The following is a 26,617-nucleotide window of genomic DNA, read 5'->3' on the forward strand; positions in this document are numbered from 1 at the left end:
AATCACTCAGTTGAAGACAGGAGTCTCATCAATTTTACAATGTTATGATGCATCCTGTTTGTTTTTCTTAACCTTTTATTGATAAACAACTGAAAATGTGTGCAGGCCATGCACTGTGAGGTGGATCGTGGAGTATCGATGCAGATGTGTTGGTATTGCTTATGTTAAATCACATTTGGGTTTAGCACCGAAACTACTATTGGCTGCTTCAAACTGTCTTGGTTTTTGCAATTTGCAATAAGCTGATATCCATTTGTGTAAAGCGTTTGATTTAATACCTTTGAGGCTAAGAAATTATTGTAGGTTATCATGTTAGGATAATTTATTTAACTTGACCTTAACCTTTTTTATTTACACTGTATTCCCCCCACCCCCTAGGTGAAGTGTATTAGACAGTACATTCACCAGAGATGAACAGAACTTCACAACAGAATGGTCTTGAACACCTGAAATAGTTTTTGTGAGATGAATAGCTGTAGTGTGTGTCTCACATAATGACTGATACTGACACTAAGCTTTTAGTTCACACTTATGGGTTTCATTGGTTTAGTTGCCTGGCCTCCCTGTCCTGTGTCATAGATCCATGTTACTCACACCTGTAGTTGAAATGGGGACAACTCCCAAATATCATGTAGGACTCCTTTTCACCCTGGTGACAGCAGCATCACAGCATGCCATGGACTCCATGACACACAGAAATCAAGTCATCTTGATCCATGAACACACACATGCTGCCCATAACTCATAACTAACCATCAGAACTAGGACCAGAGCACATTTTAATGAAATTTAGAAGTGATGGCATGGTGGACTGTTATGATGTAGGCAAACAAATAAATTTAAATGATTTAGACATAAGGCCCATTTATCTTTTGTTAATGAGAGGCAATGACAGAAGTATCAGGAACCTCATTTCATCCCATGTAAACATCACTCATGTGAGAATACCTCCACTGGCTGCCTGAATGGTGCCTTGTTGGCAGTCAGGGTGTATTGTCTCATGTGATTTCCAACATACACATACCCTGTCATCAGAGTGAACTGCCATGTACTACAACTCATGACTTCAAGTGGTCATTTTCCATTCATTGTGTGTTAAATGATGATGATTCTGCTCCCATGCTAATTGCTGTACCCTGTGCTGTGCAATGTTCAGTGGTTTCTGTGTGGGGCAGTGGCTGCTGTACCCTATGACAAGGTGATGCTTTTCAGTGATATGCAGTGAAGGGTTCCATGGGTGATGTTTAATTCTCTTGAAATTTCTGGGTTTGCAGGTGTAGCTGATGGCACAAAACTATTAAATAACTTTTTGTCCCCATCTGGAAGAAACATCTTCAGAGATGTTTGGTGGTATTTTATCCCTGAAGATGTCACACAGACAAAGGGACCAAAATGTTAGTGGATAGTTTTATTTATTGGCAATGGTCTCTCATCTTGGTAGTTTTAGCAAAACTATGAATGATATAGTAATAAAATATTATATAGAACAGTCTTGATTGCATAAAAACACTTTTATTCATAATTGGTGACTGTTTTCGGCCTGATGTGGATCACCTTTGGATCGTACTCTGTTTTTTAGAGTGCAATAGAATAGAAGGTAACATGTAATGTAATGAAATTTAAGTTAAACAAAATTATGTGATGTTATACCCAGTGATAGTGTGTGGAGACAATGGAACTGTGGATACCACCAACTGCTGACTATGTGGTTGTGTCCAGGAGTTTAATAGCAGAAGCCCTGCTCCTTGCCCGTCATCCTACATCACATTTAGCCAATAGGATACAATGTGTGTAATACATGTCATACAATATAATATAAACCTTAATACAGGCTGAAGCAGAGGAAAAGCATTTTTCACTATTGAGTAACTGAAACCTGGTTTTATTTTTAAAATGTCTTGCATTCACTTATAGTACTTTTTGCATTTTTGGAACCTAACTACCTTAATTAGGTTTGTAAAATAATGTCGTTGAGGCCTGATGTCCTTCCTGCCAGACATAAAAATTTGGATCCTCTCCTGGAAATTACACATGGCTCTCTCCACCATTTTATTCAGTGCAGCTTCAATTTCCGGACAAATGGAAATTTTGAGATCATTGATTGTGCAGTCCTTGTTCATGCACGCTCGTGATTGCAAGTAGCGCGACAAAGAGAACTCACAGATCAATAGATGGGGTGAGTGTGGGGTTCAAGGGCACCACCATACCGTGAAATGACATGTCCTGGGATCATTTGTCGAACCACTTTCATTAATGCTCCCACCACGTGAGCTGTGGTACCATCCTGTTGGAACCACATTTCTCTCATATTCACTTGACGCCTTTCAAGTTCAGAATGATGAAAGTTGTTTAACATTTTGATGTAGCATACTCATGTCACAGTAACTATGGTTCATCCCTCTTCAGAAAAGTAAGTCAAACAATCCCTATGTTGGAGGTGCTGCATCACACTGTCACTTTTGAGCTGTGGAAAAGATTTTGGTGTAGTTCACGTGGGTTCTCTGACACCCCGTGCTGACAGTTCTGTACAATTAACTTAACCATCCAGATGAAAACAGGCTCCATCACTCATAAGTACTGGAACATCTGCATCTTTTGTTAGAATAGCGTCCATCATGCCACAAAATTCTCTGCACTGCACAAAATCCATTTCACTTAGCTGCTGGACAATCATTACTTTTTGTGGGTGAAATTTGATATCATCAAATAAGATGTGATGTGACATACCCAATGATGCAGCCTGTCGCCTAGCGGATTGTTTTGGAGTAGCAAGAACTGCTGTTCTCATCTGTCTATGCTTTCTGGAGTTCAAACTGAACTGGGAAGAGCAGGTGGTTTCTTTTTCATCACAGATCCAGTACTGCTAAATGCTGCAACCCATCAAAATATAGTGTTTCAATATGGGAATGTGTCTCGAAGTCCGACTTGAAACTTTTGAAAAAATAAGACGTTGAACCATGACCTCAGAATCATTGTTTCTAAAGAACTACTCGACCGTGAACGCACAATGCTCTACACTCCAATCCTCCATAGCTACTGAAACTGCATTGTCTGAGCTGTCTGCCAATTGTCAGTCAAGGTCAATACCCCCACTTGTCACCAAGTACTAGCAGTTTAAGAAACGTGCTTTTCCTGTGCTGTAACCTGTACTAAGCTGGATAGTTATACCTAAGTAACAATTTATATGTTATGCAGTTAAAATGTTATATAATGTAATAAAATGTAATTGACCAGCCAGTGGCATCAGTTAACATATTACACTGCCCTCTGCAGAACTTTGTGCACACCAAAGATGGGCTATAGGATGCTGCTGTTTATGTAGCAAGCAGACACTTTATTGGTAGAGATCAAAGCTGCTACGCTGCTGCCATACTGCAGTTTGGCCACGTATGACCTACATATGTAAGTTGTCCTTCAACACTGACCACCAGTATTTTATTCAGTGCCATGTACTGCAGAAAATCCGTGTGACCATTGTCCAGCTTCGCCAGCAACACCACAACCGTAATAATATCTATAGAGTGCTATGTAATCATTGTCTTGAATTTAATTACAAATAACTGTTTGTAAAAGTTTTCTACATTGGGGCTAAAGTATGGAGGAAGTAGCTTAATCTACCCATAACAATTTATATGTTGTTCAGTTAAAATTTTACATAGTATAATGTGAAACAATGTAATTGAGCAGCCAAGGGCATTCATTATCACATTAATAGGCTAAGTGCTGTGGGAGTTTGTGGACGCTAAAGGTGGGCTGTAGGACATCTCTCGTTACCTAGCAAGGACGCCTTATCGATAGCTTAAAAAAGGCGCTGTACTGCTTTCGGTTCAGCCTTGTATGGTCTTCATATTTGTGATGCAATATTGTTGGTTGGCACTGAAGGAAGACTTGCAAACAATGCAGATATGAAGATCATACATGGCCAAACCAAAAGCAGTATGGCAGAAGCACAATATCTTTGGTCGTTATCAATAAGGCATCCACATTACTAGGTAATCAGCGACATGCTACAGCCCATCTTTGGTGTCCACAAAATCCCACAGAATGTAATCCACTAATTTGTTAATGAATGCCTTAGGTTAGTCAGTAACATTTTTTTAAGTTATGTAAAGTTTTAACTGTAAAATATATAAATTGCTATTGTATATTAAGCCGTTTCCTTTATATTTTAGCTCCAATGCAGAAACCTTTTACAAACATTTATTTGTAATTAAGTTCAAAACAATGATTACACAGCATTCTATATGTGTTATTAGAGTGGCTGTGTTACTAGCAATGCCGGACAATGGTTACAAGTGTTTTCTGCAGTACATGGCACTGCATAAAATGTTGGCGGTCGGCATTGTAGGACAACTGACAGCCAACACAAATATGAAGACCATTCATTAATGGTCAAACTGATTACAGTATTAATAAAGGTTTCTCAGGCTTCCAGCCATGTCGAGTGGTTTGAAATCCACGAGCTTTCGGCCGAGTAATCCTCAGCCATTGCCAAGTGGTGACTGTCTTCTGGTTGTTGCTGCTGTCCTTATATAGCCGCGCTGCCTAACGTGACGTCACTGGTACCCACTCCAGCACCATATATGGTAATGTATGCGTTGTGCGGCTGCCGTGCCCGTGTCAACCTTCCAATGGCCGGGTCCCACACTGTACTTAGCTGCAGGCCGCCGTCTTTATTGAGTGTATTGTCACAAATTTTTATTTCGTTCGCTTCTTTTATTATGCTATCCCAAAAGCTGTTGGTCCGTGTGATAATAGATGTCTCGTCGAATGCAATATGATGACCGTTTTCTAATGTGTGCTCTGCTACTGCTGTTTGCTCTGGGTACCATTGACAGAAACATCTCTCATGTCCTACACATGGCTGTTCAATGGTATGCACTTTATGCCCGATATAGTACTGTCCACACCTACATGGTATTTTATATTCTCCTGGCATTCTGAGGCCTATGTCGTGTTTCACAGGCCTCAAGAGTTGTCGAATTTTTGCTGGAGCCCTGAAGACCGAATTCATTTTATGCCTCTTTAGGAGCTGGCTTATATTTCCTGTTAATGCGCCACAGAACGGCAAGAATGCAAACTTCTTCCAGTCCTCCTTGGAGTCTTTCTGCTTACGTATTTTCAGAGAGATAGCTTGCGAAATCTGGCGGTTGTTGTAGCCGTTTTCCTTGAATACTTTCCATAAGTGGCTCAGTTCCTTCGGCAAGTTTTCAGACTCTGAGACGGTTTCGGCTCAATGGAATGAGGTCCTCAGAACAGAACTTTCCTGCGATGGATGGTGATAGCTGTTAGCATGCAGATATCGGCCCGTGTGGGTGGGTTTCTGGTAAATGCTGTGGCTGAGACACCCATTTGCTTTGTGGCAGATGAGGACATCAAGGAACGGCAAGGCACCATCTGTCTCTGTCTCCATCGTGAACTTGATTTTGTCATGGATGTTGTTGAAGTGCTCCAAGAATTCTCCCAGTTTTTCATGTCCATGAGACCAGACAGTGAACACGTCATCAACGTAACGATAAAAGGAACTAGGCTTTTCAGGAGCTGTATCCAGGGTGATGTTTCCAAAGTACTCCATGAACAGATGGGCTGCAAGTGGAGCTAATGGGCTTCCCATCCCAACGCCGTCTGTCTGGTTGAAATATTCTCCATCATACAACAAATACGATGACGCCAGAGTATGCTTGAATAAATCCACAACACTGCCGTCGAATAACTGGGAGACAGATATATAGAGTCTTTAATGGGAACGCACGTGAACAATGACACTACATCAAAGCTGACCATAATATCCCCTTCTCCAAGACTGATGAAGTCAGCTGTATTCTTGATGTGGTGCACACAGTGACCAACGTGTGGGATAAGGAGGTTGGCAAGATGTTTCGCGAGCCTGTAAGTCGGCAATGCAATGGTGTTCACAATGGGGCATACAGGAGTGTTCTTCATGTGAACCTTTGGAAGGCCACACAATGTAGGTGGTCGAGGTGCCTGAGGGAAAGGGAAGAGATTTTTGATGACATTCTCTTCCAGCAAAGACCTCTTGAGAAGCTCTGACGTCTTCCTCATTATTCTTGAATTTGGGTCCTTTGACAGTTTTTGATATGTCTCCTCCTCCAGCATCAACCAAATAATGACGGCTGCATTGCCCTTGTCAGCTGGCAGGACTTTGAGGTGTGAATCGTTGCAGAGTTCACGAAGATCATTATGCTCAGCTCTTGTCATGTTCGAAGTTGGTGGCTTGGATTTAGAAAGAATGCAGCTCATTTCTCGGCAAATTTCTTCTACAGTTTCACTGGGCATCTTGTGAACTGCTCATTCCATGCCACTTATTGTCAGAAAAGGGGGTGCATAATTAAGCCCCATCTTGAGAGCCAACATGGCACCTGCGTTGATGTTTCTGGTCATCATGTTAATAACGGCACGTTCTGTTGTTTTCCGCTCTGCTCCATGCTGTTGCTGTTAAATCCGGCTGAATTTCCCTTTCTGCCTTTCTGTGGTTGCCCTCTGTGATGACATTTGTTGTGCTACTGTGGCTGCATCAATCCATTCCCAGTCCAAAGCCAAGAGTGACTCTGACAATCACAAGTGGACGGCGATTACTTCGCGTCCGTTTGCATCCAACTGCTTTCTAGTATGATGTATTCTCTCTCGCCGTGGAACTATGCACTCCTGATTACAGTACGTCAATGGTGTAGCATCTTTGATCACTGTTGATAAGGTGTCCATGTCACTATGTAACGAGCAGTGTCGTACAGCCGACCTTTGATGTACATAAAATCCCACATAAGTCAGTCTAATAACATGATGCCACTGGCTGGTCAATTATATTTTTTAACATTATATTATATGAAATTTTAACTGTAGAGCATATAAATTGTTACTTAGCTATAACTTACAATAATACCTAGCATAGTATTATGGTTTATACTCATGAAGTATAACATGTATCGCTTATGTTGTACCCCATTGGCTAAAGATGACAACCTGCCAGGATAGCCGAGAGCACTAACGCGCTGCTTCCTGGACTATGGTAGGCGCGCCGGCTCCAGATCGAATCTGCCCGGTGGATTAACGACGAGGGCCGGTGTGCTGGCTAGCCTGGATGTGGTTTTTAGGTGGTTTTCCACATCCCACTAGGTGAATACCGGGATGGTCCCCACGTTCCGCCTCAGTTACACGACTCACCGACATCTGAACATGTTCGCACTATTCCATGAATTACACTAGATGCAGACAGCTGGGTTACACTAATTCCGTCCCGGGGGGGTACGGGGTGGCGGAAGGAAGGGCATCCGGCCACCCCTTCCTACTAACCTTGCCAAATCCGTTCCTAACAATGCCGACCCTGCGTCAGTGCGGGACATGGCACCAGTGAAAGAAAGAAAGAATTGGCTAAAGATGACATAGGGCGACGGGATAGGGGTGGGGCTTCTGCTATTTAACTCCATGACACCGCCACATAGTCAGCAGTCGACATCAGTGGGTGGCATCTACAGTACCTGCTCCACACCATCATCTCTATACGTCATCACTGAGCATTAATTTATGTTTAATTTAATGTTTATTACATTAAATGTTTCACTCTTTTCTGTTGTACTCTAAATTACAGATTATAGTCCGAAGATGATCCACATCGGGTTGAAACCAGTCACCACTAATGAATAAAAGTGTTTTTATGCAATCAAGACTGTTCTATATAATATTTTATGACTAATTCATTGCAATCGCTGGTGTTCCTAATATGTTGGATTCTGAATGATATGGCTGCTCATCAGTTGTTGGCCAGCATTGAGTTGGTGAGTTATTTGATGCGCAGTGACCATTCTGTCTACTATCACAGTTTGTAATAACTGATGACAAACTCTATTACTCACCCATTGTTGGTCGCAGATGCTGACTCTGGTGGCTTCTGTTTTCCCTGAGTCAAGACACTCAAATTACAAACTTGACTCTGTGTCACATGAAAATGTCATTGTATGCAAGATCTCAGAAATGGGATGTCGTGTTTGTCAGGCACCTATAATCTGGCCACAAAATGCACCGACATAGCGTATCCCGCCTATCTCTTGCTAAACTTTCAGTATTAGGTCTGACAGTGTCTCAATCATTGTCATGAGGAATTATTCCATTCACTTTTGACAGGAGTTATCTGTCTGTAACACAGCATGTATCTCTTATTCATTGGCTAATGGTTGTAGTCTCCTAACACTAAACAGCAGCTCTTAAAATATAATGTATGAATTAGTGGTGAAAGTTGGAGGGATAGGAGTCGAGCACTTGGTAGGAAGCTGTTATAAGATTTGTGTGTGTGTGTGTGTGTGTGTGTGTGTGTGTCTTGCTGGAAGTATAGGGGACAATAATAGTAAAGCAGGATGGTATAAGATGTATGGTTAGCCTTCCAAAAACAGTATCTTGTGATAATGCGACAACATGAGAATCCCACGATGTGCATTGAAGTAGTACGGCAGTGTGTATCTGAATGCTGACATAAAATAGGGTTCCAGTACAGAATGTCACGGCAGAGGTTGAAATGGAATACATGCATTGGAACTCTATGTAAATTTATCGTGCACGAGTACAAATGGAACAAGAATGAATCAAAATCAACTTTTGTGTGTCGAAATAGTCCCACAGTGCATACAGCATTTCCAGCAGTGGGGAAGTTGTTGAATGTCATTGGCACTGCCATCAGTGTGTGCCACCTGTTGCCGAAATGCCAGGAAGACATTCACTCTGTTTGCATAGTACGACCCACACAAGGGTTTCCTTAGTTGTGGAATGAGGTTAAAGTTACATTGATTGAGGTCTGGTGAGTAGGGTGGATGGGGAGGATCCATCTTGTAGCACAATCAACCTCACACTGAATGTTTCAGGCACTAATACCAAGCCATCTTTGCATGCAGTCACAAACTGTCAGTTGCTTTTGGTAATGTTTGCCACAGACTTCCAAATGTATTTACTGTGATTACAGCATTGCCATACATTCACATGAGATACCATAGTTACCATGACTTATGGAATGACCCTCGCAAGATTTATCTATTGTGATAATTGCTGCATTAATTGTATGCCAAGTATGGGACTGCGGGTGATGAAGTGACCTTCACTCCATGCTGTTCATATATTGACCATTAACCATTGAGCTGTTTGCTCTCATGAAGAACAGTGTACACGAGATACTCATAAAGTTTTAATTGCCGCCATGAAAACAATCAAGTTGTGACCATGAAGCTTGGTTATGGTGTTAGTCCTTCTCTGCATATTTACCCTACAACGTGACACATATTTCCCAACAATGGGTCACTTGATGGAGACATTGATTGGAGACATCTGCATTTTGGCTGTTCAGGAAACGTTCTACCTCAAAATTTATCTCGTTGTCATTCTAGAAATACATGCCACACAATGCTTTCCCTATCTGAGGACTGAGGAAGAAGCCACTGGGTGCTAAGTCAGGAGAATATGGGGAAGGGGTGGGGGGATAATCATGAAATTTTGTAGCCTAAAGAAGCAGCATATGTGACTGTCCTGAGCATAATGAGTTGGGGTGTACTGCAGATGGGGACAGGTGGAGAAATCACCCATGGTACTGTGTGAGACCAATCACATAATAAATTTGCCAGCACAGGAGTCCTTGCTGTGGAGAAGGGCTACCAAGCACACTTGTTCAGAGAAGCCCCAGAGATCCTCAAATATGACAAGAAAGAGGAAAGTTTCAATGTGAGTGTATCCTTGGTACCCATGCTGCAGTGAATGACCGTTCCAGGTAGCAAGGGCAGAACCACAGTGTTAATGACCAGGAAAAAGCCGTCATATGTTGGCCTGACAGGCGTGTGTAAGCTGCAGCTGTGAGCTCAATTCCAATGAGCCACCCACAGTGGAGGGTGAAACCTTGACCATGCCAGCCACTTGTGCTGGCGAAAAGTCAGAAAAATCATCAATTGAATGTCGGCCGAAGAACCTGAGACAGAAGCTAACAGGCAGTCTGTCAGCAAGTGGCTGAAAAAGCCTAAATAATTTTGTAAAAAACTAATTATGTAAATTTATTTTTTTACGGTGATAATTTGTAACTACCCTTCATAAAGGGTGAGTGTCTGCCAATGAAAGACTTACCAAAGTACAGTTAGTGATTCAAAGCTCAGGTCTACTATACCACTGGACAAATTTTAACATAGCTGGCAATGAAATTGTGTATGAAATATGATAGTGTTTCATTTAATTTTAATGGGAAGTCAGCAGTCTTCCATACTTTTGCTTGTAAGACTGAAAACTTTTGACATAATTCTAAGAACATATTGATGTAACTCTACTGCATATTTCATGCTGTTGACCACTTTGTGACAGATTTGGCAAATTGTCTCCGAACACTTTCGGTAGCAATTATTATTATTATTATTATTATTATTATTATTATTATTATTGCTCTTATTTTGTTTGCAGTTAATTCTTGTTTTTCACTGTTGTATGCTGGACCTTATCTAATCGTCATTTCAGCTTGTAACATGTTTTTCTTGCTTCCTCCCTTTTAATCATTGTATTATCCAATGGTCTTGCCTATTGAATACACCAGTTCTCATCAGATCACTGCAGTTAAGCAACATTGATAGTGGTCAGTACTCGAATGGGTAAACACTTGGCTATGCCACACACTGTTGGCTGTTTTCCCTTTGCCTTATGGTAAAAGGGAGGAGGGATGGTGGCGTAAAGTCAGTGTCAACCAGTCTTTGCACCCATGTTCTGGATTAAATTCCAAAACCTCTCCTCAGTCTCTCATGAAGCAAGGGCACATGGTACAGTTGATGGTGATCCATCCATCAGATGGGGATGTTAAGCTCAGCAGCCCTCTTGGTGCTATTTGAGAGGAGTAGGCTATCTGCCAGCACTGGGTTTCACCCTCTGCCTTTTCTCATCATCATCCAACACAAATACCTACAGTCACCTGCACTTACCAGATATACTTATGTGCACAATTCTCTCACTTTGCGAAGGAAAGGTGCCATTGTATGTGTGGGACAGAAAAATTTGTCCATTACAGCAGCTGAAGCCACCTTCAGGGTCTTCCAGCCAACGGTACCATACTGCTTCACTTTTTTAATCATTGCATTTGCAAGTCAGCAGCTGTACAGATTTAGGTTTTCCATGGTTACCATAAATTTCTTGAGGGCAATTGATGAGATGGTTTATTTCCTACCACATCCTTCCTTAGTCTGAGCTCCTGTTCTGCGTCGGATGGCCTCATTATCGATAAGATCTTACACCTTAATCTTCTTTCCTACCTTTCTTCCGTCCCTTCCTTCCTTCCTTCCTTCCTTCTCTATTTTCCATCTGATATACTGTAATGACAGTGATGTCTTGTAACACATCAGTCATGTTGTATTTATTTTGTTAAGTGTCCATTGTCCTTAAGCTGTACTTCTGCATTCATCAAAGGATAGTCTGTCTGTCATGTCATCATAGTTAATACAAGATGGTATGTGAAACCCTAATCTTCCTTTAATTCAGGGTAATTGTAAATTATTGGACAATTTCATAATGATTTATATATCCACTGAAAATGAACTTGCATGTATGTGGCTTAAAGCAAATTATAGTGCTTGTTTAAAATCGCTGCCAGTTTCCTTTCCCATTCTTTTTCAAATAAAATTTGTTTAATGTCTCTAATATTCTCATCATCAGTGAGGCATGAAACCCTAATCTTCCTCCTTTCTCCCATTCACAGATCTGCAAATGCAGTTTCCTTCTGTGAAGCCACATCAAACGTCCATGAGCACTTGAAGAACTCTCATAATCAATGGTGTATGTGTGAGTGTCTCAATCCCTACATTGCAAAAAGTGGCAGAAAATAGTTTAGTTTCACAGAAACTGAGAACTGAGTGAACAAGGTAGAAAGAAGTTTATTTGTGAAAAGGATAGATTGCTACTCACTGTAAAGATGACACATTGAGTTGCAGACAGGAACAACAAAAAGACTATTACACATCAATGGTTCCATCCACATATCCGTCCATATTAAACCCACTAACCACACCTCCCTTTTGATAGCTGCCATCCCTTCCACACAAAAAAATCTCTCCTCTGCAGTCTGGCCACCCAGTCCCAACCCCTTGCCACAGGGATCATATCCCTGTGGAAGACCCATGTTCAAGACCTGCCCAATCAACCCTCCCAGCACTTCCAATTCCAGTCCTATCACAGGCTTGTCCTACCCCATCAGAGGCTGGACCACCTGTGTAAGCAGCCATGTCATACACCAGCTCTGCTGTAATCATTACTCAGCTTTTTATATTGGCATGACCAGCTGTCCACCAGGATGTACAACCACTACCAAACTGTGGCCAAGAGCAGAGTGGACCACTCTGTGGCACAACATGTAGCTGAACATATCAGGTTTGATTTCAATGGCTGCCCCACAACCCAGGCCATCTGGATCTTCCCCTTTTACCACCACTTATCTGAACAATGTGGATGGGAATTATACTTGCAACACATTCTCTGCACTCAAAATCAGCCCAGTCTCAACCTATGGTAACCTACTGTAACCCACATCTTCCACCCAACAGTTTCTGACCCCACCCTCTCCACTCGATCTATTACCCCCCTCCCAATTAACGTCCCTTCACTCTAATTGTGCACCACTCTCTGTCAATGCACCCACCAGACTTTCCACCTCTCTGCTCCTCTGCTTTACCACTCCCTGTTTCCCTCTTCCCTCCCCCATAGCCTCCTGACACTGTGCCCAGCAGCCTTGTTTTGCCACCATCTAGTCCCAGCATGCTCCAACAGGCAGTGCCCACTTCTCTCCCCCCACACCTGTACCCTGCTATCCCTCCCCCTCTTCCACTCCATTCCGGATTGCTGCCTTAGTTTGACACAGTTGAATTCTGGCCAGAGATAGCAGTCATGTGTGAATGAGGTGTGCTCGCTTGTGTGAATGTGTGTGTTTCCTTTCTGAAGAAGGCTTTCACTGAAAGCTCAACTTACAGCTGTCTTTTTGTTGTGCCTGTCTGCAATTCAGTGTTTCATGTGTATGATGTGTAGAAATGTATGTTTTTCATAATATTGTTGATATTTTACCTGGACTTTCCATTGTAAGAAGCTTATTTGTGATATGTATGACCTGTAGTGCTCCACCTCTTACCTCACCCCCACCCTTTAGGACTGATATAAGAGGCAGTGACAACATAGTGCTATGTATGTGACAGAGAGCAATCAAATGTGTCTCATTGTATGGAAGAATTCCAGGAGACGTTTTGTAGCCAGACCACGCACTTTATCACTGGCATATGTCTACACCTCTGTGGCTTTTCAGATCATTGAACCTCTCACCAACAGAGCAGGCCACCTGTAGCAATATCATAGTGTATAGGATGTAGAGGTCTAATGAATATTGTGCAAGTTATCATCTATAATCGGTGTAGGTTGATGACTACCCAGTCCAGATCGTGTATCTAACTTAATGGCAACCCGCACATTTTGAGAGCATGTCTGGATATGTGCAGCTTTCCTACAGTAAAATGTTATTTTCCTCTGATATTGTAATTGTTTACTTTTATCCACAGTGCTGCACACTCTATGAGGATTCTAGTAAAAGACAATTCCATTTCTCACCCTGGCTGTTATATAATGGCTGTCATTTGTACCATGATGAACTGAATTTGCTGTTTGCTATTGTACTCCTATACTTGTAAATTAACACTTCCACCCCTTGTGGGTGTATAAAAATGTTTGTCTGACATTTTAATTTCCAGCAATTCCACATTCCCTTTCTGGTTAAACTATTTTATTTCTAGAAATTAGTGTTCTTTACAGGTAATTCATATTGTAATTTTGATAGCTTGATATTTGGCAATGATTTCTGTCATTTAATTGCCCTTGGTTTTTCTTCTCATCTTTTTTGAAGGAAATTCTCGTTCACATCATTTTTTCAGGGTTTGCTCCTTCAGTGGGGGATACTTCTGTTCTGAATGCCATGTAGGCGAAGAATGGATCATTCCAGCGAGGGTAATACATAATTGGGATTTTCGAAGATATCCTGTTTCTGTAAAATCTGCTGCATTCTTGGCTGATGTGCAGCATCATCCTCTTTTGGATCTGAAAGTTCTGAATCCACGGCTGTATTTGGCAATAGAAGAAATGACTCAGCTTCAGGTGAGCAAGTTCACTCATTCTTGTTCCATAATCATGTTACCTATTGCAATATTGTAACTGTTCAATAGTGGCTCAAGTGTAGCTTCTCTATGTGAAAAACATCATTGTATGGGTTCAGTTTTGGAAGTACAATACACAATTCCTATTACATACACTGATGAGCCAAAACATTACGACAACTGACTACAGCAAGATTGAATGCTGTCTGGTGGTATTGCAGGAATGTAACATGGTAATGTAAGTATATAAGCAGAGTAGAGAAGAATTGGGGTATCAGAATCATTCTGGTGACAATACAGGCTGCAATAGGGGAAATCCACTGACATAAGTGACTTTGACAGAAAAACCTGGGAACGTGCATCTCAAAAACAGTGAAGCTGTTGTGTGAGAATCTTATGGAAACTTATTGAAATAACTAGGCAATAAGCTTTTAGAAGTCCATGCCTAATCACAGAATGTTGAAGTCTGAGGCTTACCCACTCTTTAAAGCAGAACAGGTGCTGATGTGTCACAGATCTGATTTGTTTGGTTTTGGTTTGCTTTAGTAGGCTGCAAAAAACGGCTGGGGTCACATGCGCCCAAGTCAAAACTATAAAACATGAAGACAGAGAGGGGTTATAAAATGACTATATGTCAGTCCCAACTGACATAATAGAAGACAGCTAAAACAGGCATGTGGAAAAAGGGCTAAAAACGACACCATACAGAAACGGAGGTCCAAAACTAAAAATTAAGTGGCCTTCGCCATGTTGCTTTGGCAGAGAAAAAGTAAAGTAAGGATAAATTATCTAGAGATTTTATTTTTGAACTCACTTCTGTGCTCTGAGTTTCCTGCTGTTGAGTCTGCTCCCACCTCGTCCAACATTGTAGCACATGATGTGTGGTTCCCACAGGGAGGTTGCTGAAATGAACTTACACCTTGGCAGAGCTTTGGTCACAAATCTCGACCAATAGGAAAATGGAAGGAGATCATGTGAGGCATAAGGAGATCATGTGAGGCATCAGATTTTATGAGAAGAATGTAGGTTCCAGAATTGGCTTTCTCTCTGCCAGCTTACTCTGACCGGAGAATATGCATCTTTTCCTTGTTCCACTATAACCTAGTTAGAATGTTCCCTCCAAGACAATGGCTGGCTGACCACATTTCCTAGGTGCTAGAGCACTGCATCCACATGGCAGAACCATGTCAGCATTGCTGGCTGTCCATCACTTGCTTTGCACACGTTGAGGAAGCATGCGGCCAGCAGTTTGTATCAAGTGGCTTGGAAAAAAAAGGTACATTCATTTAATACATGAGAAAGAATTGGACCAATAAATGTCATTGGATTTCAAATTTATCTGTTATTCATAAGACTTTTTATTCGCAGATGATGAATAAATGTTTTTATTTGTGTAAGTGAATAATCTTTCGAATAATATTTGTTATTCACAAATAATTAATAATATTTTTATCTATATTCATTATACATCATTAAAATAAATTTTGCCCAACTCTGATGGTAAGCAAAGTGCATGACATATGCGCACACTGCAGATTCTCAGCCTATGTGCGAGTGAATGCAGGCGCGTGCCTTCTGCTTGAAGAAAGCATATATCTTGCAAATTAAGTCTCACCTCCTTATGTGGAATGTATCACTTACTACAAACATCAGTGATGACAGCGTGCAACAAATGGAACAAAAATTCACTATATGATTCGCTACGATAGCATTTCATGCTCACATTAGCTACGGCATTCACAGCAGAGCGATAAGAACACTACTGAATACTCATTGGGCGTCGGAGAATGTGTAATGTAAGTGCATAGAACAAGCCTAATTATTCGGAAACATCATCAGATAGTTTCAAGACAAATTAATTATCACTGAATTTTGACAAGATTAGTACATAAAGTTCAAGACTTTCACATACCTCTGGAAGCTGTAAAGGTAGGTTTCCAAATACAAGAAGTAGAAAGTGTTATGTTTTTGGGACAACAGGTAGATCACAAACTCAATTGTTGCATGAATCTCCTTTGTTCAGCTATGTTTGTGGTACACATGATCACTGCTATAGGAGATTTAAAAATGAAGCAACTAGTTTATTCTCCTTATTTCCATTAACTAACAAGTTATAGAATCATTTTCTTGGAAAATTCAAGTTACAGGTATTATATTTTCAAAAAAACAGAAGTGTATTGTAAGAATTATATGTGGTGTTAACGCAAAAACATCCTGCTGAGACTGGTTATTTGGACAACTATTTCACAGTTCATATTTTCATTTATGTCCTTTGTCATTATCATTATTTCTCTTTCCTTAAAAATTAGTAAGAATTGTGAATATGACATTAGGACCAAAAAGAACCTCTACAAAGACTTCAAGAGCTTAATTTAAGTACAGGTGCACATGTATTCGATAACCAACCAGAGCACATTAAATGTCATGTAGATAAGATAGTGAAATTTAAGACTGAATTAATGAACTTTCTTTTGGGCATTTCCTTTCACTCCATTGAAGAGCATCTTCACATAAACTCTTAAATTTAATATTTTAGTTTAATACAGGGTGTACATAAAGTCCGGGAACACTTTCAATTATTTACAGCACAAGAACTTAACACTATACAGGTGTCATACATATTGCATTTTGAAGAGAAACTCTGAAAGGTTTTTTTTTTTTTTTTTTTTTTTTTAAATATTACAAACATTCAATATGCGGACCATGAGTGACCTGGCAGATGTTAATATGGTAATCGAACCTGTCCCAGCATGGCATCATCGACTGTGGCAGTCACTTCCTGTATTCTCTCCTGGAGCTCTGCTACATCACATGGTAGAGGCGGTACATACACCAGATCTTTAATGTGGCCCCACAGAAAAAAGTCACACGGAATGAGATCTGGTGATCATGGAGGCCATTTCATGAAACAGCCCCTGAACTCGCCATGTTTGTGACTATAATCCGTTCGTCATAAGAATGAACCTGATGTAAACAAACACAAATGCGATGATTGGTCAGAAGCTGTGGCACACAAACATTGGTATTGTTATGCTCTTGGAAGTAGGTCGTACTTATGTATTAGATATCTTATTACTAAGTTACGTTAAATGAAACTTAAAGATATTGAAATGTTTTAACAGCCATCAACATTTTTCTTAATCACGCTTTAGCTATGTAGTTTTTATTTAAAAAATTGTGTACAGTCACAGCATCAGCAGTGTTGTGCTCTGATTGTTGCACTGTTAATGCGCAGTATGAAAATGGCTGAGGCTGCTATCTGTTCCATAGTGAAACACACACATGGAACACGGTTAAAAAGTGCCGAGAAATAGGCTGTTCTTAATGTTTTTCATAAATTTACAGAGATAATCGGCTTTGAAGTTTTTGCAGTGGTGTATATATTGATACTGCAGTTGGTGAACATATCCACATTAAACGTGCAGTGCAGTCGGAAGTGGAAAGAAATGTGAACTAAATGCGGTTATTCGTGCATCGGTTCAAATCTCCCCACTATAATTTTTTTCCTCGTTCAGTTTGAAATACCTAAATCTTGTAATTATAAAACTCATCATTTTTTATGAATAATGTACATCTTCTTGTTTCTAATAAACATGAAAAACAATCATTTTCACAGCATCGAGCACATCACACAAATGCTGCATTTTTACATTTCCTATTGTACCATTACAATATGAACCCAACAGAACTGATCTGGAGCCAAGCTGTGGGATTGGGCCTGAGAAGTAACAAGACTGTTAAGCTGCCAAACATACTGGAAATAACACATGCAGCTTTTTCACACCTCACTGCCGAAAGTTGGTGGGATATAGAGCGGCTTATCATAAATGAAGAAGAGAAAATGCTGTGCCTGGTTGGCTTCGTGGTTTCTGTCATTGGTAGGCTCTTTATCAACATAGCAGGTAACACTTCCAGAACTCAAATGTATTTCTCGGATTCTGATAAGGAAGGAGCTCAGAGATTACCAGATGACTGACTGTAAGTAGTACCTTCAGTGGCTTCAGTATTTAACTATATGATGAAATCCTTCAGTACTCTCTTACGTTACACACAGCTTGTGTAGAAAAAATTACCCTGTGGTTAAGTCAGGAATTTTCATCCTCCTTGTTTATAATTACAATAGTACGTTAGCTAAAAACGATAATGTGTAGTGGTTTTCGTCTAGTCGTCTAAGGAGCGTATTGTGGGAGATATGCAGTGTATTATTTCATTCTGCTTAAAAATTAAATGACAACCAATGCTGTATTGCTCCTCTGCTCGTCTCTTTCTATGTATGCACTACAGCGGGCCACATCACTGCAGGCTAGCTGTGCCAGCTGACAGGCCAGTGCTGTCCTAGTTAAATGCATTGGTAAAGTTGTTGTCCTGTATTATCGCTAAGTCAATGTGCCCGTAACGCACAGCAAAAAACGTACTCTTATTATCGTACTTGACAGTACTTGAGACGACTTGGCTGCAATCCCATGTGAAATGGAAATCCAATGAGGTTCCAGCAAATGCGTAAGAATACATAGTGCAATGTTCACATCAGGTTTATTCTTATAATGAATGGATTATAGTACTGACTATCAGCAAGTTAACAATCTACACTGTGGCGGTAGACATGGAAAAAAAAAATTCAGGGTTTTTCTTCAAAATGACATACGTATGATATCTGTACAGTATTTGGTCCTTGTTCAATAAATAATTGAAAATGTTCCCGGACTTTATGTGCACCCTGTATATAATTATAATTAGTGCTGTAATACAGTAATGTAACGTTATTTCACTGTTTTGCACTTAAATTAAATGTATATCTTTGACTTCTTTCCACATCCCAGAGAGCAGTCTCCATGAAATACAACTCATTTAATGTAATTAATTGAAAACTAAACTATTTCATTGTATGACATAATCATAATGTATTACAGACTCTACGAATACAGCTAAATCTTCTTCGTGCATACCTGTTTACATGCAGGGAGCCTGTCATTGAAGATCTTCAGAAACATGTTTGGCCAAGAGAATATTTATATGAACATGTTCATCTCTACGCTGTTTCGGTGAGAGTCTTAGTTAACTTTATGTTGTATAAAATTCTCATGTCCTATCATGTCCTAGGTATGTCAAGGCAAAGTCTGAACTGAAATCTCAGATCACTTGTGTTGTTGTATATATCTTCTGTATATATATGTTGGGCTTTTAGTCATTGGGGCTGAATGAGGTAGTTTACCGTTACAACACTGGATGTATCACCTACAGGAATATTAAAGAGGCTGTTAGAGAAAAGAGAAAACCAGTAATAAGCAAAGAAGTGGAAGCTGAAAAGCGGAAGGAATATATAGAGTGGCTGTACAACGGGATTGAATGGAATATTATAGACAGAGAAGAGGAAGTAGATGAAGGTGAGATGGGAGATGTGATACTGTGAACAGAAGTTGGTAGAGCACTGACAAACCTAACCCAAAACAAGGTCCCTGGAATAGATGAAGTTCCCTCAGAACTGCTGACATCCTTGGAAGAACTAGCCATGACTAAACTATTATACCTGGTGTGCAAGGTATATGAGACAGGCGAAATATCCTCAGAATTCAAGAAGAATGTAATAATTCCAGTTTCAAAGATATCAGATGATGGCAGGTGTGAATATTACGGGACTATCACTTTAATAAGTCATGGTTGCAAAATACTGACGCAAGTTATTTACAGCAGAATGGAAGAAGTGGTAGAAGCTGACCTCAGGGAAGATCAGTTTGTGTTCCAGAGAAATGTTGGAACATGTGAGGCAATACTGACCCTAAGACTTATCTTAGAAGACAAGTTAAGGAAAGCCAAACCAACGTTTATAGCATTTGTAGATTTGGAAAAACATTTTGACAATGTTAGCCAGAATACACTCTTTAAATTTCTGAAGGTAGCAGGAGTAAAATATAGGAAACAAAAGTTTATTTACAACTCATAAAGAAACTGGAAGGCAGTTGTAAGAGTCAAAGGACATGAAAGGGAAGCAGTGGTTGAGAAAGGAATTTTTCAATCTTTACATTGAGCAAGCTGTGAAGAACAGCAAGGAGAAATTTGGGAAGCGCTTTAAAGGGAGAAGAAATAAAAGCTTTGTGTTTTGTCAATGACTTCATAGTAATTCTGAATTCTGTCAGAGAAAGCAAAGGACTTGGAAGTGCTTTTGAATTGAATGGACAGTGTCTTGAAAGGAGAATAAAAGGTAATGAAATGTAGTTGAGCTGACGGAATAAGATTAGGAAACAAGGCACTGAAAGAAGTAGATAAATTCTGTTGTTTTTATGCTTTCCCTTGGATTCTGTGGTGCGGCCCACAAAGAGAGCATCACTTGCAATGCCACCTGTTTGGTAGCACACAGAGAGCAGGCCGTGACAAGATATACAAGTTCACCATAAATGCCAGGCCAAAACACAGCTTGGTACGTGAGAACCTCGAACGTCCCTGTTGTAGGAGCTGAAGTACATTCTGCCATAGAGTGGTCAGGATCACAACTCTAGGCAACAGCCTCTCCGTAGCTAAGAGAACAACACCACCAAACACTGAAAGGCGGTGATGGAGTGCAAAATAGTTATGCAAAGGATCAGAATCCTTTCCTGGAATCATGTCCAGCCAACCATTCTGAATATGAACAATATGACGCAAAAGGCAAGTCAGCAATGACAGTGTTCCCTTGCGCTGTATGTTGCACCTCAACATCTGAGTGAAAACAAAGGAGTTCATCCTGATGAAAAGCAGGATCAGGCCCTATCAGAAGCCAGGACAGTTCATCCTCAGAGGCATGTTGCATGGTAGGCCGAAAAGTTTCATAGTTTTAGTGAGACAAAGCAGAATGAGTAAACAACAAAACTGAGGACTTGTGGTCAGTAATGAGGTGAAATTTTTTGAGGGTATAGACTAAAGCAAGTGCTTCCTTTCCAGTTTGGGAGTAGTGCTACTGAGTAGAGCTGAGCATTTTTGATGCATAAGCTATCGGATGTTCGGAAACATCCTCACATCGATGTGCGAGAACAGCCCCAAGGCCATACTGAGAAGTGTCTGTTGCCAAAATGAGGTGGTGGCCTGGATGGAAAGTAGCCAAATAAGGAACAAAATGTAATTTAGATTTCAAAAGTGTGGACGCACACTCGCAGGCCAGCATACGCTGAAAAGAAAAGTTCTGGTGGAGCAGCTCATGGAGGGAATCAGCAGATGCTGCCATACCTAGAATAAATTTGTGATAGTAAGCAATTTTATCTAAAAATGCATGAAGTTCTTTGACATTTGTAGGGCAAGGCAGAGCTGTGACCGCAACAACATGATGATATAAATCCCGAGAAACCTCAAATCCGAAATACACAATGGATGGCTGAAAAAAGTGTGACTTGGCCAAGTGGCATTTCAACCTTGCAGTACGTAAGACTGTGAACAAGGTGCTTAAGTTACGTGAATGCTCTCCTGTGGAAGGAACTGTCAGTGTGGTGTGATCAAGATAGTTGATACAACCTGGAACAGACATCGACAGTATTTCCAAAAAACGCCGAAAAATCGCTGGGGCACTAGGCATATCAAACAGGAGGCACTGACATTGGTACAACCCAAAGGGCATGTTAATCACAAAGAGCCATTTAGTATCCTCATCCAACACAACCTGTAAATAGGCTTCAGATAAATCAGTTTTGGAGAAGAACTGCCCCCCCCCCCCCCCCCCAGTGAGCTTAGCCAATCACGTGGATGGGGCAAAGAGTAGGTATCACTGATAGATTGAGCATTAACTGAGACTTTAAAGTCGCCTCAGAGCCAAAGCTGACCAGTCAGATTTCTACCAAATCCTTTAAAGTTAATAAATTTCAGATTGTTGATTGTGGAAGTCTATCACGTGGCCTTCCAAAAACTGAAATAGCATTTATGGCACTTGTCTCATCAGGCTCTTGCCTTTGCCTTGTCTTTTTCAAAAAATCAAAAATGAATATTGTCAATACACAGAATTGTAAGGCAGAACCATCAGGTGGATATAATAAAAGGGTTTGAGTATGAATCAGTCATATCACAGAACTTAAGAACAGTTCTTTCTAAGAAAAGAAATGAGATATGATTTGAGTGAATGTAAATGGTAGATGTGTCAAGTTCATGGAAAAACAGGGCTCAGAAGCAATGCAATGTGCAGGTTGTAGCTGGATTTCATCATAAGTTTCCAGGGCATACAAAAGATAAGAATTTTTTAAAGACAGTGTGATTTTATCAATATGTTTGCCTCATAAACATTGTACATAGAAGTGTTATCCATTGTATTATAAAAGTCTGTGCCAAAATTAGGTGCTGAGGGGTGCCTGTTCTTCTTTTCCTACTGAGCCAATTGATTCACACAACACTTCTCTTGTATGTAATAGAACCGAACTGCGGTTAACAGAGAGAGAAAAATGAAACTTAAAAAAATAAGTCATCTTCTGTTCATTCTCTCAGCATGCCTCAAAGGATCATTCCAAAATTAGACTGTGTGTGCACTGACACTTTACAGCAAGGAGGGTTGTGTGCCTGGGAAGCTGCATGTGAAATTACCATGTTCCACAGCAGTGTCACTTGAAAATTCGGCCACTATTCTGAGAGAGAAAACATTGAAGATTTTCCTAATATTTGTCACCACAGTCAACAAAACCAGATGATTTATATATTTATTTATTTATCAGCTATTAGATGTAATTAATTGACATGTAAAGTGAGGCGTCTTTTCATATGAGCATTATATCTTCCATAAATGAATATTTTGATTACTGGAAATTTGACATAAGTGAAAAGAAAGAAAGAAGTTTAACAGAAAAATTGTACAATGTTCATCAAAGAACAGGAATAGGCCCAGTACTCTTCCCTGTGGTTTCCCTATTTGATCTTCTTCGTGCCTGAGAATTATTTCTTACTACTTACATCTAATATTTCTACTTTCAGGCAACTGTCTGTCAAATAATATGTAGTCAGTTTGTGTGTGTTGCCTCAAACCCATAAAACTGTAAACTTTCTATACGTATCTCATGATTTGTTTATAAATGCCATAACAGTCTCTGAACACAAGTACTTGTTTATTCAATTACCGGCTTTGATCGTTTTGATGGTCTTCGGTTTGATCTAAATACATAAATGTGCATATGTTATTAAAAAAGTGCATAATCGTAGGCTATCAATGGTAAGAAACAGTGTCATAATATATATAGACTGGAAAGTTGGCAAAACATATCTGTCTCCATGAAGTTGACAGTGAAAGCAATTAAAGTAATACATTGTCATGTGGATTAAAATTGTGACAAAATAATAACCACATATGTCCCATAATGTCAGATCATCACTTTCACACTGCGCTTGTAACACCGGTGCAGACAGATGAGAGGTTGTGGCCTCTAGGTGTTGTAGGCTCAATACAGTTGTATTGTCGGCTGAATACAGTTTGCAGTGGTGTTATACCAAGTTAGAACTGCACTGCTAGACTGAATACATAAAATGCAATTAACAGCTGGAGATATAATATGAGTCAACGGGGAAATATTAGTTTAACTTCTGAAGGTTAGGTACAAATAAATGATTGCCTGTATGCAGTACAGTTAAGTTAATAGGCAGCAACTTGTCAAACGATAAAAAAGTCGCCGACATTGCAGGCGTACCAAAAGCAAATCTGAGGAACCATTAGTGGCAAGGGGCCAAGAGATAATGAAAATAGACAGACTGAGGAATAAAATTAATAAAAGCTCCAAGGCTAAACAAAAGTATGATAATGAACTATTATTAAAATTATAATCGATAGTGTCTAGAAGTAGTCTGTAGCATGTACAATACACAAATAGTGAATTGAAAGCAGCATATCAAAATATGTATTGTACGTATTACAGACTACTTCTAGGTATTATCTGTTATAATTTTAACAATAGTTCATCATCATACTTTTGTTTAACCTTGGACCTTTTATTAAGTTTGTTCCTCAGTCTGATCGTTTTCATTATCTCTTGGCCCCTCGCTGCCAGGGGTTACTCAGATTTGTTTTTGGTATGCCTGCTGTACTCGTGACATTTTTATCATTTGTCTTAACTGTACTGCACATGGCACATACATTTATTTACAGCAACCCCTCACAAGTGACAATGCCACTTACGGCTACATATTTCAATTGCTTCATCTGTCAACTTCAGGGAGGCAGGTATGTTTTACCAACGTTCCAATCTTTGTGTATTGTGACACTGCTGATCATGGTTGATAGCCTACCAATAAGCACAATTTTTTTATAACATATTTATATTTCTGTATTTAGATCAATCTGAAGATTATAAAAACAATCAAAACCAGTAACTGAATAAGCAAATTCTTGTACTCAGTGACTGTCGTGTCATTTACAAACATTTCATAGCATTAGAACGCTGTCAGCTTTACAGTGACTATGTCACTCCTCATTGATATCTCAAGATTAACTAAATCAATAGCTTTTGACAGCTCACAAAATATCCCAGTTGTTGATTTTTCCATGTCGAATGCCTCTACAACATTGTCAACAAGTTTTTGATTATGATCACTACCTGTCAATTACGGTTTGTAGGTACCATGAGAAGAATGAAAATTAACTCCATACTGCCTTTTGGGGGACAACTGGGAGGACTTTATTGATGTGAACAGTAGGTAACCTCCTCCATATGATCAAATTGGCCTCTAAACGTCCTTTATGAACAAACCCCTCCACTCTAGTCTATGAAGGAGGTGGGCAACAAAATATCTTGAATGGAACTTGGATCAAAAGTGCTGGTTTCTCTTCACCAACAAGTGCAGATGGTAATAACAGAAGTGTATGGTTGTGGCTAGATACCAATTCACAATACCCGTGGGTAATCAGGGACTTGAGTCAAGGCCTTTCACTGCCATCAAGGCTAATTTGCAGTGTCAGAAAAGGATCCTCCAATCCAGGTACGGCGCCTGGTTTCCGTACTAGGGAAAGCTGTGACATTTATAAGTTGCAATTAATCCAGCAACATCAGAAAATGATCGCCTGATTCAGGTGTAATTTGTAGTTTCCATACAAGGGAGGGCTGTAACATTTATCAATTGGAACTAATCCAGACCTTGGGGTATGCTACTGATGAGTCCGTCATCAACACCAACATTTCAAGGGGCAGATGGGGGGCAATATCACTTTGTAGCTAAAATTTTGTATTCTGTATCTTGGTTCTATTTCATAATCAACTACGAAATAAAACAAAGATTTTTTTAGTCAGGTGTACTTTTACATATTGTGATAATATTATATACTGGCAAAAAAGTGTTTCTCTCAATTTGGCTGTTTGCGTTCTAAAACATTTTCTGCTTTTCAGGATCTCTTTCAAATTCCATCAGGTTCTCTTGCACAATTACTGCAGCGTGTTGTTTCATTTGGGCGACAGCATGTTTTAAACTGCTGGCTTTGCAGTCAGAAAGGATTCATCTGTGAAGTCTGCAATAATCCCAAAGTAATATACCCATTTGATGTGGACTCAACATATCAGGCAAGTAGTTATATTAGTTATACATTGATTTTTTAACAGTTTTGCTCGGTATTTTGTTTTGAACAGCTTTATAGAGAACTTAAGCTCATTTCTTTCAGTATATATGCTAGCTTTACAGCTGTTATATTTTATATTGTTTATAAAACATAGAGGAAACTGTAATGCCGATACAAGTTAGTCTTTGAATTAAAGTAATAATAATTTGTAACACGTATTTGCGTGCAAGAATGGACATTATCAGCAGACTGAACTTCGATCGCTCACAGGTTGTCAACACAAGAATTGCCAGGTAACAAGTGATGCCAGTTTCCTGAAAACCTCTGTCAATTTCCAGCAGCCAGTTGTTTTTGAGATGGCATGACATGAATTCTTTTCGTCAGCTTATTGTTATTCATTCTGAGAATGTGACCATACAATTTTAATCATATTTACCTGAAATCAAAGACATTTTCTCAATATGCTGTATAATTTCTGAAATTACCTTTTCCTCCAAATTCCTCCTAAGCAGACTGAGCCAAAAATTTTTCCCTATAATTTTTCTTCCTTGATTTTCTCTGTTTTGAATTAGTGATTTGCCTCAAATTACCTGAAATATAATGTTTTCAGTTAATTTAATGTTTCAGAATAATGATTTCTTTTGTTACATCTATTCAAGGTGATTGTGTAGGGTTTTAGTAATAAGGAGACAGTTTCTTTGTTACTTTGCAACTTAATCCTAAAGGTGAGGCAATTTCCTCTAGGTATCTGAATTTAGGTACATGAGACATTTTGCCATATTTAGTTACCAAATGTTGTTCCTTCCATTTACTGAGTGTTTATATATGAGGCTAATCCCAAAAGTAAGGTCTCCTATTTTTTTTATAATTGAAGAGTGCTTCACGTGCTGTGTGTAAACATGAGCACGCCGCACCGAGGCGCTCAGTCTTGGCTTGGCAGCCATTGAGTATGGAGCTCCCGTTGGATGTTACCGCCAAGTGTGAATTGCACAGT

General features: G+C 39.8%; 1 protein-coding gene across 2 annotated transcripts in view; it reads left to right on the plus strand.

Annotated features, from left to right (window-relative positions):
• LOC126248114 (run domain Beclin-1-interacting and cysteine-rich domain-containing protein) overlaps positions 1 to 26,617 on the plus strand; it is a 155,579-nt gene that overhangs the window by 106,795 nt on the left and 22,167 nt on the right. Inside the window, exons 5-7 of one of the 2 annotated variants that reach the window (XM_049948790.1) lie at positions 13,926 to 14,145; positions 19,055 to 19,186; positions 25,457 to 25,627. In XM_049948790.1, the coding sequence (XP_049804747.1) occupies positions 13,926 to 14,145; positions 19,055 to 19,186; positions 25,457 to 25,627 (523 nt within the window). Of the gene's footprint in view, positions 1 to 13,925; positions 14,146 to 17,830; positions 18,942 to 19,054; positions 19,187 to 25,456; positions 25,628 to 26,617 lie in introns of those variants that run through there. The other variant, XM_049948791.1, reaches the window with a different exon arrangement.

This window comes from Schistocerca nitens, chromosome 3 (assembly GCF_023898315.1).
Source record: "Schistocerca nitens isolate TAMUIC-IGC-003100 chromosome 3, iqSchNite1.1, whole genome shotgun sequence".
In the NCBI taxonomy this organism is placed as follows: domain Eukaryota; kingdom Metazoa; phylum Arthropoda; class Insecta; order Orthoptera; family Acrididae; genus Schistocerca; species Schistocerca nitens.